Source organism: Vulpes lagopus, chromosome 3 (genome assembly GCF_018345385.1).
Source record: "Vulpes lagopus strain Blue_001 chromosome 3, ASM1834538v1, whole genome shotgun sequence".
Classification (NCBI taxonomy): Eukaryota; Metazoa; Chordata; class Mammalia; order Carnivora; family Canidae; genus Vulpes; species Vulpes lagopus.
In genome coordinates, this window is record NC_054826.1 from 99,424,718 (window position 1) to 99,437,171 (window position 12,454).

At 40.4% G+C, this 12,454-nt stretch overlaps 1 protein-coding gene across 1 annotated transcript in view; it reads left to right on the forward strand.

Annotated features, from left to right (window-relative positions):
• The first annotated feature begins 791 nt into the window (after positions 1–791).
• Positions 792–12,454, forward strand: part of CCZ1 (CCZ1 homolog, vacuolar protein trafficking and biogenesis associated) — a 30,514-nt gene continuing 18,851 nt past the window's right edge. Inside the window, exons 1-7 of the mRNA XM_041750056.1 lie at positions 792–1,041; positions 2,222–2,319; positions 2,410–2,503; positions 2,772–2,849; positions 3,435–3,482; positions 4,213–4,296; positions 5,404–5,579. Of these exons, the coding sequence (XP_041605990.1) occupies positions 928–1,041; positions 2,222–2,319; positions 2,410–2,503; positions 2,772–2,849; positions 3,435–3,482; positions 4,213–4,296; positions 5,404–5,579 (692 nt within the window). The 5' untranslated portion in view covers positions 792–927. The remainder of the gene's footprint in view (positions 1,042–2,221; positions 2,320–2,409; positions 2,504–2,771; positions 2,850–3,434; positions 3,483–4,212; positions 4,297–5,403; positions 5,580–12,454) is intronic.

Consider the following 12,454-nt stretch of genomic DNA (forward strand, 5'->3'; position numbering starts at 1 on the left):
TTAGGATAAATACCCAGTCCAAATTCCTGTGCATAACCTCCCTAAACATTAAAGTCTACTCTACCAGGTTGAATAAGAGGTCCTGTTCCTAAACTTCACCTGTGACCAAGGAGTCATCCTAAACTGAGGTCTTCTTGAGTTTGGCCAAGCAGGCTGCCATGCAAGGGCTCGGACTCCCAATACCAGAGGCCAGAAGCGACGAGCTGTTCCAACATGGCACAATCCATAGGGCTCAAAAGCAAGTGACTCCTCGATGCGAAGAAAGGACGATGCCCTGGTCGCCGAGGCCCGGGACGGGGCGCTCCGCGGGGAATGCCACGCTCTGCTCCCGCGTGGACCACACACGCCGCGCCCTCGCTTCTGCGCACAACCTTTCTCCCCAGAGCCACGGGAGCTGGGCTAAGACGCAAACCCCGTTGGTTAGGTTTGACCCAGCGGTCACCTCAGGTCGCTCAAACAGGGATCAAAAAAGCCTATACAGGCCAGGCGGGACCCTGTAGATGATGGAAGTGGGCAAATCGCCCAGCTTAATGCACCTCATCTTCCTTTGCGCCTTCACTCTCCCTTCTAAAAAAAAAAACAACAAAAAAAAACCCCCAAAAAACAACCTATGCCCGTTCTATTTTTCTTTAAATACTCAGCTCTCGCTTCAGCCAGGACACAAACCTGGGAACCACCAAACAAAAAAAGTTTCACTTTCACCTCCACTCTCAAACAAGAAGCACCTGCGGCAGAAACCAATGCACCAACGCAAAACGAACCCTCACGGGGCCTCGCCAAAAGGGGATGCTGGGCGGCAGGTTCTCTTTCCGGGTCGGCGGCGACCACTTCCGGGGCGGCCGCGAGCGAGGCGGAAGTGCGGTCTCCTCAGGGTGGCTGTCTCTGGGCGGGCCGAGGGAGGCTCCCGAGGCTGGGGGCCGGGCCGGGATGGCGGCAGCGGCGGCCGGGGCCGGGGCCGGGACGGCCCAGGAGAAGCAGTTCCCGCCGGCGCTGCTGAGCTTCTTCATCTACAACCCGCGCTTCGGGCCGCGCGAGGGCGAGGTGCGAGGAGCGGTGCCGTGGGCGGGTGCCAGCCGGCGGTCGGAGGAGGGCCGGAGGGCGGGGGCGGTGGCCGGCCGGCTGGCGTCGGAGCCGGAGAAGGCGGGGGGTGGGGCGCGCCCGGGGGAGGGGGGCGGGGGATACCGCGCAGCACCTGTCACTCCCCTCCCCGGGCGGCTTTTACCGAGGCTGCTTTGTGCCGGGCGTGCGCCCGCGGAACGAGTGGGGGCCGGGCAGGGTCTCTGGACGGAGGCTCGGCAGGCTCATCACGCCACGCAGGGTGAGTGAGTTTCCGCGCTTCTGCGCCAATCCCGGGTAACTAAAATTGAGCTTATGTTTTTGTTAGTACAAGTCCCGGACTAGAAGCATGGATGGAGAGTGGTGGCCTATGTGGTCCTAAGATAACTCAGGCTTGAAGGAGCATAGGAAAGTTTTGTGTTGTTTTTCCGAATTGCTAAATAAATTCCAGGGATGGGTTTTGTTTGTTTTATAGGTGGGGATGGTGACTTCCCCAAAGGATGTCCGGTTGGGCTGGCAGCAAATCACGTTTATTTATTTATTTATTATTTATTATTATTTATTTATTTAATGGGAGACACAGAGGCTGAGACATAGGCGGAGGGAGAAGCAGGCTCCCTCTGGGGAGCCGGATGGGGGACTCTATCCGAAGACCACCCCCCCGCCCCCATCACGACCAGAACCAAAGGCAGATGTTCAACCACTGGGCCACCCAGGTGCCCCTCAGGACCCTTTGAAAGGCTCTGAGTTCTAATGCTCTTGAACCTGCTGAGTTTTACTCGCAAGGAGGCAGTAAGTCTGCACATGTGCGCACACGCTTTTTTTTTTTTTTTTTTTTTAACAAATGGTGTTTTTTGCAAAATTAGTGTGAGGAAAGAAACTGTAAGATTGAGTTTTCAGAGTAATTGTTTTGTGCGCCTCCAGAGGACTTGTGACTTAACTTGTAACTTAACTTAATATCACAATGGCCTTCCAGGCTGGCGAGCATCATTTACATATCGAGGAGAAGACAATTTCTGATTTTTCTGAAAAGGGTTTTTTGTTTTGTTTTGCTGCTGGCATGTGTGATGTGAGAGCTTGACATTGAACAGCATTTTCAACAGCTGAGATGATTTTTTTAAAAATGCTTATGTTAATGTGATGATTTTGTTTCTCCATACTTTAGGAGGAAAATAAAATTTTATTTTACCATCCAAATGAAGTTGAAAAGAATGAGAAAATTAGAAATGTTGGATTATGTGAAGCTATTGTACAGTTTACAAGGTAATGCCCTTAAATGCAGAGCTCAGTAAGCTCAGTGAATTCTTACAACTTCGAGAACCGTCCCCCAACATTTTTTTTTAACCTTTTTAGGACCTTTAGTCCATCAAAACCTGCAAAGTCTTTACATACACAGAAGAATAGACAGTTCTTCAATGAACCAGAAGAGAATTTCTGGATGGTCATGGTACTTGCATATAAAGTACATCTTTTTGAGTTTGTGTAGTGAGATTATGGGTGATCTTTTCTCTTAGGACTTTAGGAAAGTCCTCTAGCTATTGCAAAGTAAAATTACAATAAAGTTGGTTGCACATATTCAGTGTATGTGTTCTTGGGCTGTTTTAAGAAGTTGTGTTTTTGGTGTTGTGACGTGCTCAGATTTTTTCATTTAAGAGAAAATTAAAAACTTATGTAATTGGGTCATTGTGTAATTTCGTCCTATCAAAATTTTGTAGGTTGTTCGGAATCCTATAATTGAAAAGCAAAGTAAAGATGGAAAACCAATTGTTGAATACCAAGAGGAGGAGTTGTTGGTAATGTGTCATTCTTTGTTTCATATTTTTAGAAAATGTTACTGAATATGTTGAGTGACTTGGTCAAATTTAAGCAGTCACCTTTGTAGAAGATTCTGAGGTTCTGCATAGTGACGTTTCATATCAGTTTACATTAGCACAGTTGTATAAAAATCTGTATCTTGTCTCCCTAGTGTCTTCTAATCATCTTTTTTTTTTTTTTTTTTTAATTTTTATTTATTTACGATAGTCACAGAGAGAGAGAGAGAGAGAGGCAGAGACACAGGCAGAGGGAGAAGCAGGCTCCATGCACTGGGAGCCCGATGTGGGATTCGATCCCGGGTCTCCAGGATCGCGCCCTGGGCCAAAGGCAGGCGCCAAACCGCTGCGCCACCCAGGGATCCCCTCTAATCATCTTTTTATAAGCCCTCCTAAAGTTAGGCTTACTGGTTCATAACTGAATTTAAATACATCTTACTGTCAGCACACAACTGTTGTGGGTCCAAGCTTATAAGCACTATATTGCATTGCCAAGAGTCATTGTACATTTGCTATGCCATGGACTTTTTCCCCCTTGAATTGAGATCTGTGTCTTTATGCTTGCAGGACAAGGTTTATAGTTCAGTGTTACAGCAGTGCTATAGCATGTACAAGGTAAGCATGAAGTTCTTTCTGAATTGAGTCTAGCCAGTTACTCCTGTTTACAGGGATTGTTTCAAAATCTTAGTTCTTTAGATGACTGTGTGGTGACTATATCTGTTTTAAGGGAAGAAATAATGGGGCCTTTGAAACTGCTTTGAGATTTATGTATATAGACTTATTCACTGAGTAGTGAGTCTTTCTCTGTTCCTAGCAGTACTAGGAATGTATCCCAGTTGGTAAACAAGAGAGTCCAAATGCTTGAGGAAAAGGCATACTGTAGATATTTGTATGATTTAAGAAGTCTGGCAATATTATTTACATAAAATGAAATTTAGTTATGAGATGAGGTTATGAAAAAAAAAATGCGGGGTGCCCAGGTAGCTTAGTTGGTTAAGCATCTGACTCTTGATCTCAGCTCAAGTCTTGATCTATCTCAGGGTCATGAGTTCAAGCCCAGTGTTGGTCTCTATGCTGAGCATGAAGCTTACTTTAAAAAAAAATAATCTCCCAAATGATTCAGTGATTACACAGAAATGATATCACTTAACAGTGTTGATTTTGTGTGTGATTTATTTTATAACTCAGGCCCTTTCATGTAAATATTTTCTATATGTTTAAAAGGAATGGGGTGGGGGGTTAAATAAGCCAAATTAGTTAATCTAAAAGGAAAAGAATTTGTTATACTGGTAAATTGCAGGGTATAAGAAACTGACTTTTAAAAAAATTTTTTTTGCATCATTAGCTTTTTAATGGTACATTTCTGAGAGCCATGGAAGATGGAGGTGTCAAGCTCCTAAAAGAAAGATTAGAGAAATTCTTCCATCGGGTAAGTATTATGAATTTTATTTATAATCCTTGTAATCTTCAAAAAGACTTTTAGAAATAAACATACAATTTTGCTTCTCCTTTAGGAAAAAACTTAGGACTTGAAAGTGACAAAGTGTAAGATACATTGTGGCAAAATCAAATCAGTGAGAAAACTCTTTAGACTTGCATTCTTGAATCTTTTCATAACTTTTTGTGCAGGATCAGAGCATCCTGCCATTTGTGTGCATCCCCACATCATCTTGGAGACACCTTTTGTCTTCATTCTTGGTCCACCTGTGTCGTTAGTGTGGGCTTACTCAAAATGAACTTCCTGCATGATGATTGGTCAATTAGCTGAATTTAAACTCTTTACCTGAATCATACATTCTTATGGATTGATTATGGTTCACTGAACAGTATTGTTTAATCTGTATTGATGCAACGGAAAAGTTATTGCTGTGATATAGACTTTATCACCTTAGTGGTTATTAGTGTGATTTTTCCCGAACAACAAATGAATGTGCCTATATAGTTGTCACTCTGTTACACTGTAAGTTTTTTATAGCTTATCGCTGGTAAAATTCAGTTTAGCTTAGAGTAATAATTCTCAATTTATTTTTTCCCCTAAACTACATTTTCTCTGTTTTTGAATTATTTTGTTTTTATGAATTACTTTTGTTTCCTCTTTGTTTCTTCATTCTAATGACCATCATTTACTCTTATGCTGTCTCCTGACTTCTGTCCTTGCCTTTTTATTACTCTCCTACCTATCAACAACTGACTACCTGTGCTCTCAGTGTTATTTTTGCAGAAGATAGCACTGTCAGTCCATATCAATGTATAGGTCCCTAATGAGATTAATATAATTTGAGAATCATTCATTTAGGGAATTAAATACCTCAAAGAGATAAGACAATCCTGAATAAATATTAACAGTTTACGTTTGAACTTTATATTTTGAAATTGGTATTGATTTCACATCCAGTTAGCTGCGGCTCATCTGCTTATTGGTCTTCTCAGTGTGCTAGTATGTAATCTTATCCTAAATTGACTAATTATTCTCAGCTTTCAGAGTGCTATATTCAGTGTACTCTTAGTAAGTTTAATGCCTTATTTTTTCCTACAGTACTTGCAAACGTTGCATTTGCAGTCATGTGATCTCCTTGACATTTTTGGTGGAATCAGCTTCTTCCCATTGGATAAAATGACTTATTTGAAAATCCAGTCCTTTATTAATAGAATGGAGGAAAGCCTGAGTATAGTCAAATACACTGCCTTTCTCTATAACGATCAACTAATCTGGTATGTACACCCTAAGGCTTGGCATATAAAAGAAGAAAACCTATTAAGATAATAAAAACAGCAGTGACTGGATTGATAGGTTGTCAAATTGGAATGAATAGCAAGGGGGCAAGGTAGGAAGCATCTATACAGATGCTGTCAAAATATAGCAGTGATCATTTAAACTAAAAGTAGGGTGATTTGGGTTAAAAAGATTTGGGTTAAAGGGGAATTTAAAATCGGTTGCATGAAAGGTATAGAAAATGTTCGTGTCAAGTTTAGGGATCCTATTTTTATTTGGGTGTTCTTCGGAAAACTTCTTTAAAGAAACAGTATGATAAATGTGGAAAGCATACTTTTCATACTTTATTTTGAAGCTAGATTTTTAAAAATATCCAAGAAGTTAAATGTGCCATAAAACCAGAAAGTTACCTACTGGCAACCAACTGTGCATCCTGTAGTAGCAACAAAAACATAATTTCTTTGGAAGTGTTGATACTCAAGAAGAAAGGAGAAACTAAACTCTCTCAGCCACCCAGGACAGCTCTAGAAAAGCCATGTGACCATGACCATATAGAGGCTGTGTGGCTCAGAGACGTCCAGAGCCCCCTGATTGTCTGAGATGGGCTCCTAGAGTTCAGGAGCTGTTCCGGGTGCTCACTAGTGTTGAGCTTTCACGTTTACATGGACTGTATCCCACTTTCTGCAGTTCAGGTTGTGGCCGTATTTGAGCCCAAAAACTTGAGTTCAGCTAACACAAAAAGCAGTAATGGTTTCTGGAAACCCTTCCTCTCCCTGCCAAGATCTTGTGGCATCATTTTAGGAAGAGAAATAGGCTAATCGAAAGAAATTTGAATCCGTTTATTAAACACGTTGATGAGTTTTCATGTAGAATTTGTGTGTGTGTCCTGTTCCCCCCCCCCCCCGCCCCCCCATGAAAGCAGCATGAAATCCAGATGAAAAAGCCCTTCCCTTCACATTTATCAAGTTGTTTAGCAGGACACATGATGCTATATTAGCTGGTCCTGTTCTAGTTGCTTTTTATAATTTTCACGCTATGGTAGTCAAATGAGATTCTTAATGCTGTTGTGAGAGGTGGAAGAGTTACAGGGTTGGAGGGTGTCAGGTCTGAGGAGGGAGCAGCCCTCCACAGGCAGAAATTCCAGGGAGGTGCTGCTGGGAAGGCTTTCCCCCTTACCCCCCTACCCCCATTCCCCCACCCCAGTAAGGAGACAGACGGATATGCTAGAATTCCATGGCAGTCCATGACCTGGGTGCTCCTGTCAGAGGAAGGTAGCTCAGATTCTAATCACCTGACATAGCATAACCCCTGACGTGGGCATGAACCCAGGGTGAGAAAGGGTACAGGCCTAGAGCAAGAGGGTCCCCCTCAAAGTCAGCAGCTTCTGCTGAGAGGCTGATGAGCCAGTAGGACCAGTGGAGTTGAAGTCTGGAAGCCTGAGCTCACAGGGCTGCGTGTTGCCCTAGTCCTAGGGATCCTGTTGGCATCTTTCTCTTTGTGAAGAACAGCCCCTGGAGTTAAGCTGTGCCCAGCTCCGATGGCTGCACAGCGCTGCTTTGGGATCCCACCACAATATGCAGACAGGGCAAGGTTGGCCCCAGGCAGTCATCATAAGGAGGAGTTTCAAAAAAACCAACATATTGTGGGAGGCAACTGTTAGTTACAAAGCTGGTCTGTTTAAATACCAATGAAGTATTTTATATTTCACGAATAGGATATATATTTGCTCTTAATTGCTTACTATTATATATGTGTGTACATGTGCCCATGTGCACGTATTTAGTTTTGAATGCTTTGTGAAGTGGAGCCCAATGTTTTTCTTTCCAATCATTTTAATTTTTTTCCTCATGATAAATATACTCTTTAATCCCATCCCCTATCCCCCCGCCCCGCCCCGTAACCATCTGTTTGTTCTCTGTAGTTAAAAGTATGTTTCTTGGTTTGTCTCTCTTCTTTTGTCCTTTGCTCATTATTTTTTTAAATTCCACAAGTCAAGTCATATGGTATTTATCTTTCTCTGACTTATTTCACTTAGCATCGTAGTCTTTAGTTCTATCCATATTGCTGCAAATAGTAAGATTTCATTTTTTATGACTAATACTCTGTTGTATGTGTGTGTGTATATATATCTATATATATATATATATATGCCATATATTTATTCATTTACCTATTTTCGGACACTTGGGCTGCTTCCATAATTTGGCTATTGTAAATGGTGCTGCTATAAACATGGAGGGGGTACATGTATCCCTTTGAATTAGTTTTTTTTTTTTTTTTGTATATTTTGGATAAATATCCAGTAGTACAATTGCTAGATCGTAGGATAGTTCTATTTTCAATTTTTCTAGGAACCTCTGTACTGTTTTCCACAGTGGCTGTATCACCACCAGTTTGCATTCCTAGCAACATTGCATAAGGGTTCCTTTTTTCCCCACATCCTCATCAACACCTGTTGTTTCTTATGTTGTTAATTTTAGCCATTCTGACAAAATTACCTCATTGTAATTTTGATTTGCATTTTCCTGATGATAACTCATCATGAGCATCTTTTCATGTGTCTGTTGGCCATCTGGACATCTTCTTTGGAGAAATGTCTGTTTATATCTTTTGCCCATTTTTTATTTGGATTATTTGTTTTTTGGGTAATGAATTATATCAGTTCTTTATATAGTTCAGATATTAATCCTTTATTGGATTTGCAAATATCTTCTCCCATTCAGTCGGTTGCCTTTTTTATGGTTTCCTTCACTCTCCAGACACTTTTTATTTTGATATAGTCCCAATAGTTTATTTCCCTTGCTCTAGGAGACATATCTTGAAAAATGTTGCTACAGCTGATGTCAGAGACATTACTGCCTGAGCTCTCTTCAAGGATTTTTATGGTTTCAGGTTTCACATTTAGGTCTTTAGTCCATTTTGAGTTTCTTTTTGTGTATGGTGTAAGAAAGAGGTCCAGTTGCATTCTTCTGCATGTTGCAGTTGTGTTTTCCTAACACCATTTGTTGAAATGACCATCTTTTCCCCATTGGATATTCACTCCTTTGGTGAAGGTTATTTGACCATATAATTGTGGGTTTATTTCTGGAGTTTCTGTTTTATTCCACTCATCTATATGTCTGTTTTTATGCCATTACCATACTGTTTTAATTACTACTGTGTTATAATGTAACTTGAAATCTGGAGTTATGATACCTCCAGTTTTGTTTTTTCAAGATTGCTGTGGCTATTTGAGGTATTCTGTGCTTTCATACAGATTTTAGGATTGTTTGTTCAAGTTTTGTGAAAAATATTGTTGATGTTTTGATAGGGATTGCATGAAATGTATAGATTGCTTTGGGTAGTCTAGACTTTTTTTTTTTTTAGTCTAGACATTTTAACAATATTTGTTCTTCCATTCGATGAGCATAGAATATCTATTTGTGTTGTCTTGAATTTCATCAGTGGTTTATAGTTTTCAGAGTCTTGGTCTTTTACCTCCTTGGTTAAATTTAGTCCTAGATATTATATTGTTTTCAGTGCAGTTGTAAATGCAATTCTTTTCTTAATTTCACTTTCTTATGTATGGGAAAAGAACAAATTTTTGTAGGTTGATTTTTGTGACTATTGAATTAATTTATCAGTTCTGATAGTTTTTTGGTGTTTTTTTTTAGGGTTTTCTACATATAGTGTCATGTCACCTGCACGTAGAATTTTACTTCTTCCTTACCAACTTGGATGCCTTTTTATTTCTTTTTTGTTATCTAATTGTTGTGCCTGGGACTTCCAGTACTATGTTGAATAAAACTGGTGAGAATGGACATGCTTGTCTTGTTCCTGACCTTAGAGGAAAAGCTCTCAGTTTTTCCCCATTTAAAAAAATTTTTTTTATTTATTTATTCACGAGAGACAGACAGAGACATAGGCAGAGGGAGAGGAGAAGCAGGCTCCCTGCAGGGAGCTCAGTGCAAGACTCCATCCCAGAATCGCAGGATCCTGCCCTGAGCCCAAGGCAGATGCTCCACCACTGAGCCAACCAGGCTTTCCTCAGTTTTTCCCCATTGAGTATGATGTTGGCTGTGGGTTTTTCCTATATGACCTTTATTGTGTTGAGATACGTTCCTTCTAAACCTACTTTGCAGAGGGTTTTTATCATGAATTGATGTACTTTGTTGAATGCTTTTTCTGCATCTATTGAAATTATTTTATGGTTTTTATGCTTTTTATTATTGATGTGATGTATCATGTTGTTTTGTGAATATTGAACCACCTTTGCATTCTGAGAATAAATCCCACATGATCATGGTGAATGATTTTTTTTAAGTATATTATTGGGTTCAATTTGCTACTTGTTTATATTGTTTTGAAATTTTCTGATTGAAGTTAGAAACTCTTATTTGTCCCAGGACATGGCCAGAACCTTATAGACTGTAGGTACTTGGTAAATGGTTGTGAGCTTAAAGCAAATAATTAGTAGAAAATATCTTCTAGGTTCTTGACTTTGTTGCATTTAATGGATGGATTTGGTTTTGCAGTGACCATGATAGGATTAGACATTACTGCTGTTTGGTAGGAGGATGTCAGTCATTTTTCTTGTCCAGAGTTCTTGGCCTGTTTTTTGAGAAAAAAAAATTTTTTTAATATTTTTTTATTTATTCATTTGACAGAGAGCATAAGCAGTGGGAGGGGCAGAGGGAGATGGACAAGCAGACTCTCTGCTGAGCAGGAAGCCCAACACAGCTTGATCCCAGGACCCTGGGATCATGACCTGAGCCGAAGACAGATGTTTCACCAACTGAACCACCTGCGTGCCCCTGAGAGAATTTTCTTTTTAGTGAATTGATTTACCTTCCAGGGGTTAATGCTTCCATGAATAAATGCTTTAGGTATTTCTTAAGTTCATCAAAGTTGACCATCCCCTTGGATCTTGCTTGACTAGATTATTTTATATTTAATACATGACGATAACATCTGTATTGTAGACAAAACTGATCTTGATATGAAGGATTCTGCATTGCACACAAATTGAATCAATTGAGATTTAAGCTGAAGAAAAGTTTTTTTTTTTTTTAAGAAAAAAATTATTCGTATTAAATAACCATATTTGAGAGACTTTGAGAGAACCCCTGAACAACTTCTGAACATGAGTGGGCTATTGTCTGTGTGATGTGAACCATTGATGGAGTCCTGAATCATTTGGACCTCTCAGTGCAGGGATTTTTTGCTTTATTTATTTATCTATTTGCACTAAAGAAGGAACTTTTAAATTTACCTTTTTTTTAAAGAACTTTTCTCCAATAGTAACATTTCCATAATTATAACGAATTGTTGCCTCATTTATTTTTATAGGGGAGCAGAAGTAGGGATAGGAGTGGCAGACACTGGAGAGAGGCCTGCTGTGGTCCAAGCTCATGGAGATCCTACAAGTAGGGCAGGCCTTTCTGTAGGCAAAGTGGGAATCACCTACTTGGGGTTTTTTTTGCTCTGAACAGCTGCCTGCAACTTAGTATTTTTATTTTTATTTTATTTATTTTTTTAAAAGATTTTATTTATTTATTCATGATAGACATAGAGAGAGGCAGAGACACAGGCAGAGGGAGAAGCAGGCTCCATGCTGGGAGCCCGACATGGGACTTGATCCCGGGACTCCAGGATTACACCCTGGGCCAAAGGCAGGCGCTAAACTGCTGAGCCACCCAGGGATCCCAAGTATTTTTATTTTTAAGTTTTCTATCCAGAAGACCAGTACCAAGTTATTTAATGCCTAGCATTAAATCTGAAGTAAAATGATAAAGCCCTAATCACAATGCACAGTAGAATAGTTACAGGCTGCTTTTACAGAGTTTTTTCTTCTTGGTGTCCTATGGCCTAGAACAGCACCGTCCAGTAAGAATCTAGTGCAGGGGCCTCTGGGTGGCTTCAGCTGGTTAAGCATCCAACTCTTGATTTTAGCTTAGGTCATGATCTCAGGGTTGTGAGATCAAGCCCTGTGTTGGGCTCTGTGCTCAGCAGGTGTCTACTTGGGATTCTATCTCTGCTCCTCCCACTGCCCCTCTCCCTGCTCACTTGCTCACACCCTCTCTCTCAAATAAAATCTTAAAAAGAATATAGTCCAAGCCATTATATATAATTTTAAGTTTCCTAGTAGCTATGTTCAAATGAAAAGAAACTAGTAAAATTAATTTTTTAGCCTGGTATACCTAAAATTATTTATTTCAACATGTAAAAGCTTAAATTATTAATGAACTATTATAAATTTATTACTTGGACATGTAAACATAAATTATTAATGACCTGTTCTTTTTGTGCTAAATCTTAACAATCAAGTGTATGTTTTACACTCACTTTGATGAGCCACATGTCACACATTTAGTAGCCAGATGTGCCCAGTAGCTTCTCTTACTGGAAGTGCAGCTCCGGAAGAAATTGCCCAGCACATAGTTCTTTATGTACTGTCTTCTACCTATCATCGACGGCCTCTCCCCACCAGTACTTCTGACTATGTCTTAAAAGGAAGATAACATCCAGAACCTGTTTTGTTTTCCTCTTTCTCTCTTCTTACCTCCATTATTTCTGCAAAAGAAGAAAGTGGGTGACTTTTCATGTGTTTGATTTGGAGATTCCATCTGCCCAGTTGGCTGTATGGTACTTTGAGTTAGAGTTGTTGTAGGACAGACAAAACAAACCTGCTTAAAGGGCTAGGGCTCCATCCCTTATAATTTTAGTTGTGGACAAGACCTTATGAAAATAGAATCTGGAAAGGAGTGAGGTGGCAGAGGAAGGGTTGAGACAGCATTGGAAGAGTCTCAGGAAGGGAGCAGCATGTTATTTGTTAAGGGAAGCCAGATTTTTCTAACAGATGGTTTCACTAGGAAAAGAAGAGAGTGCCTCTGGA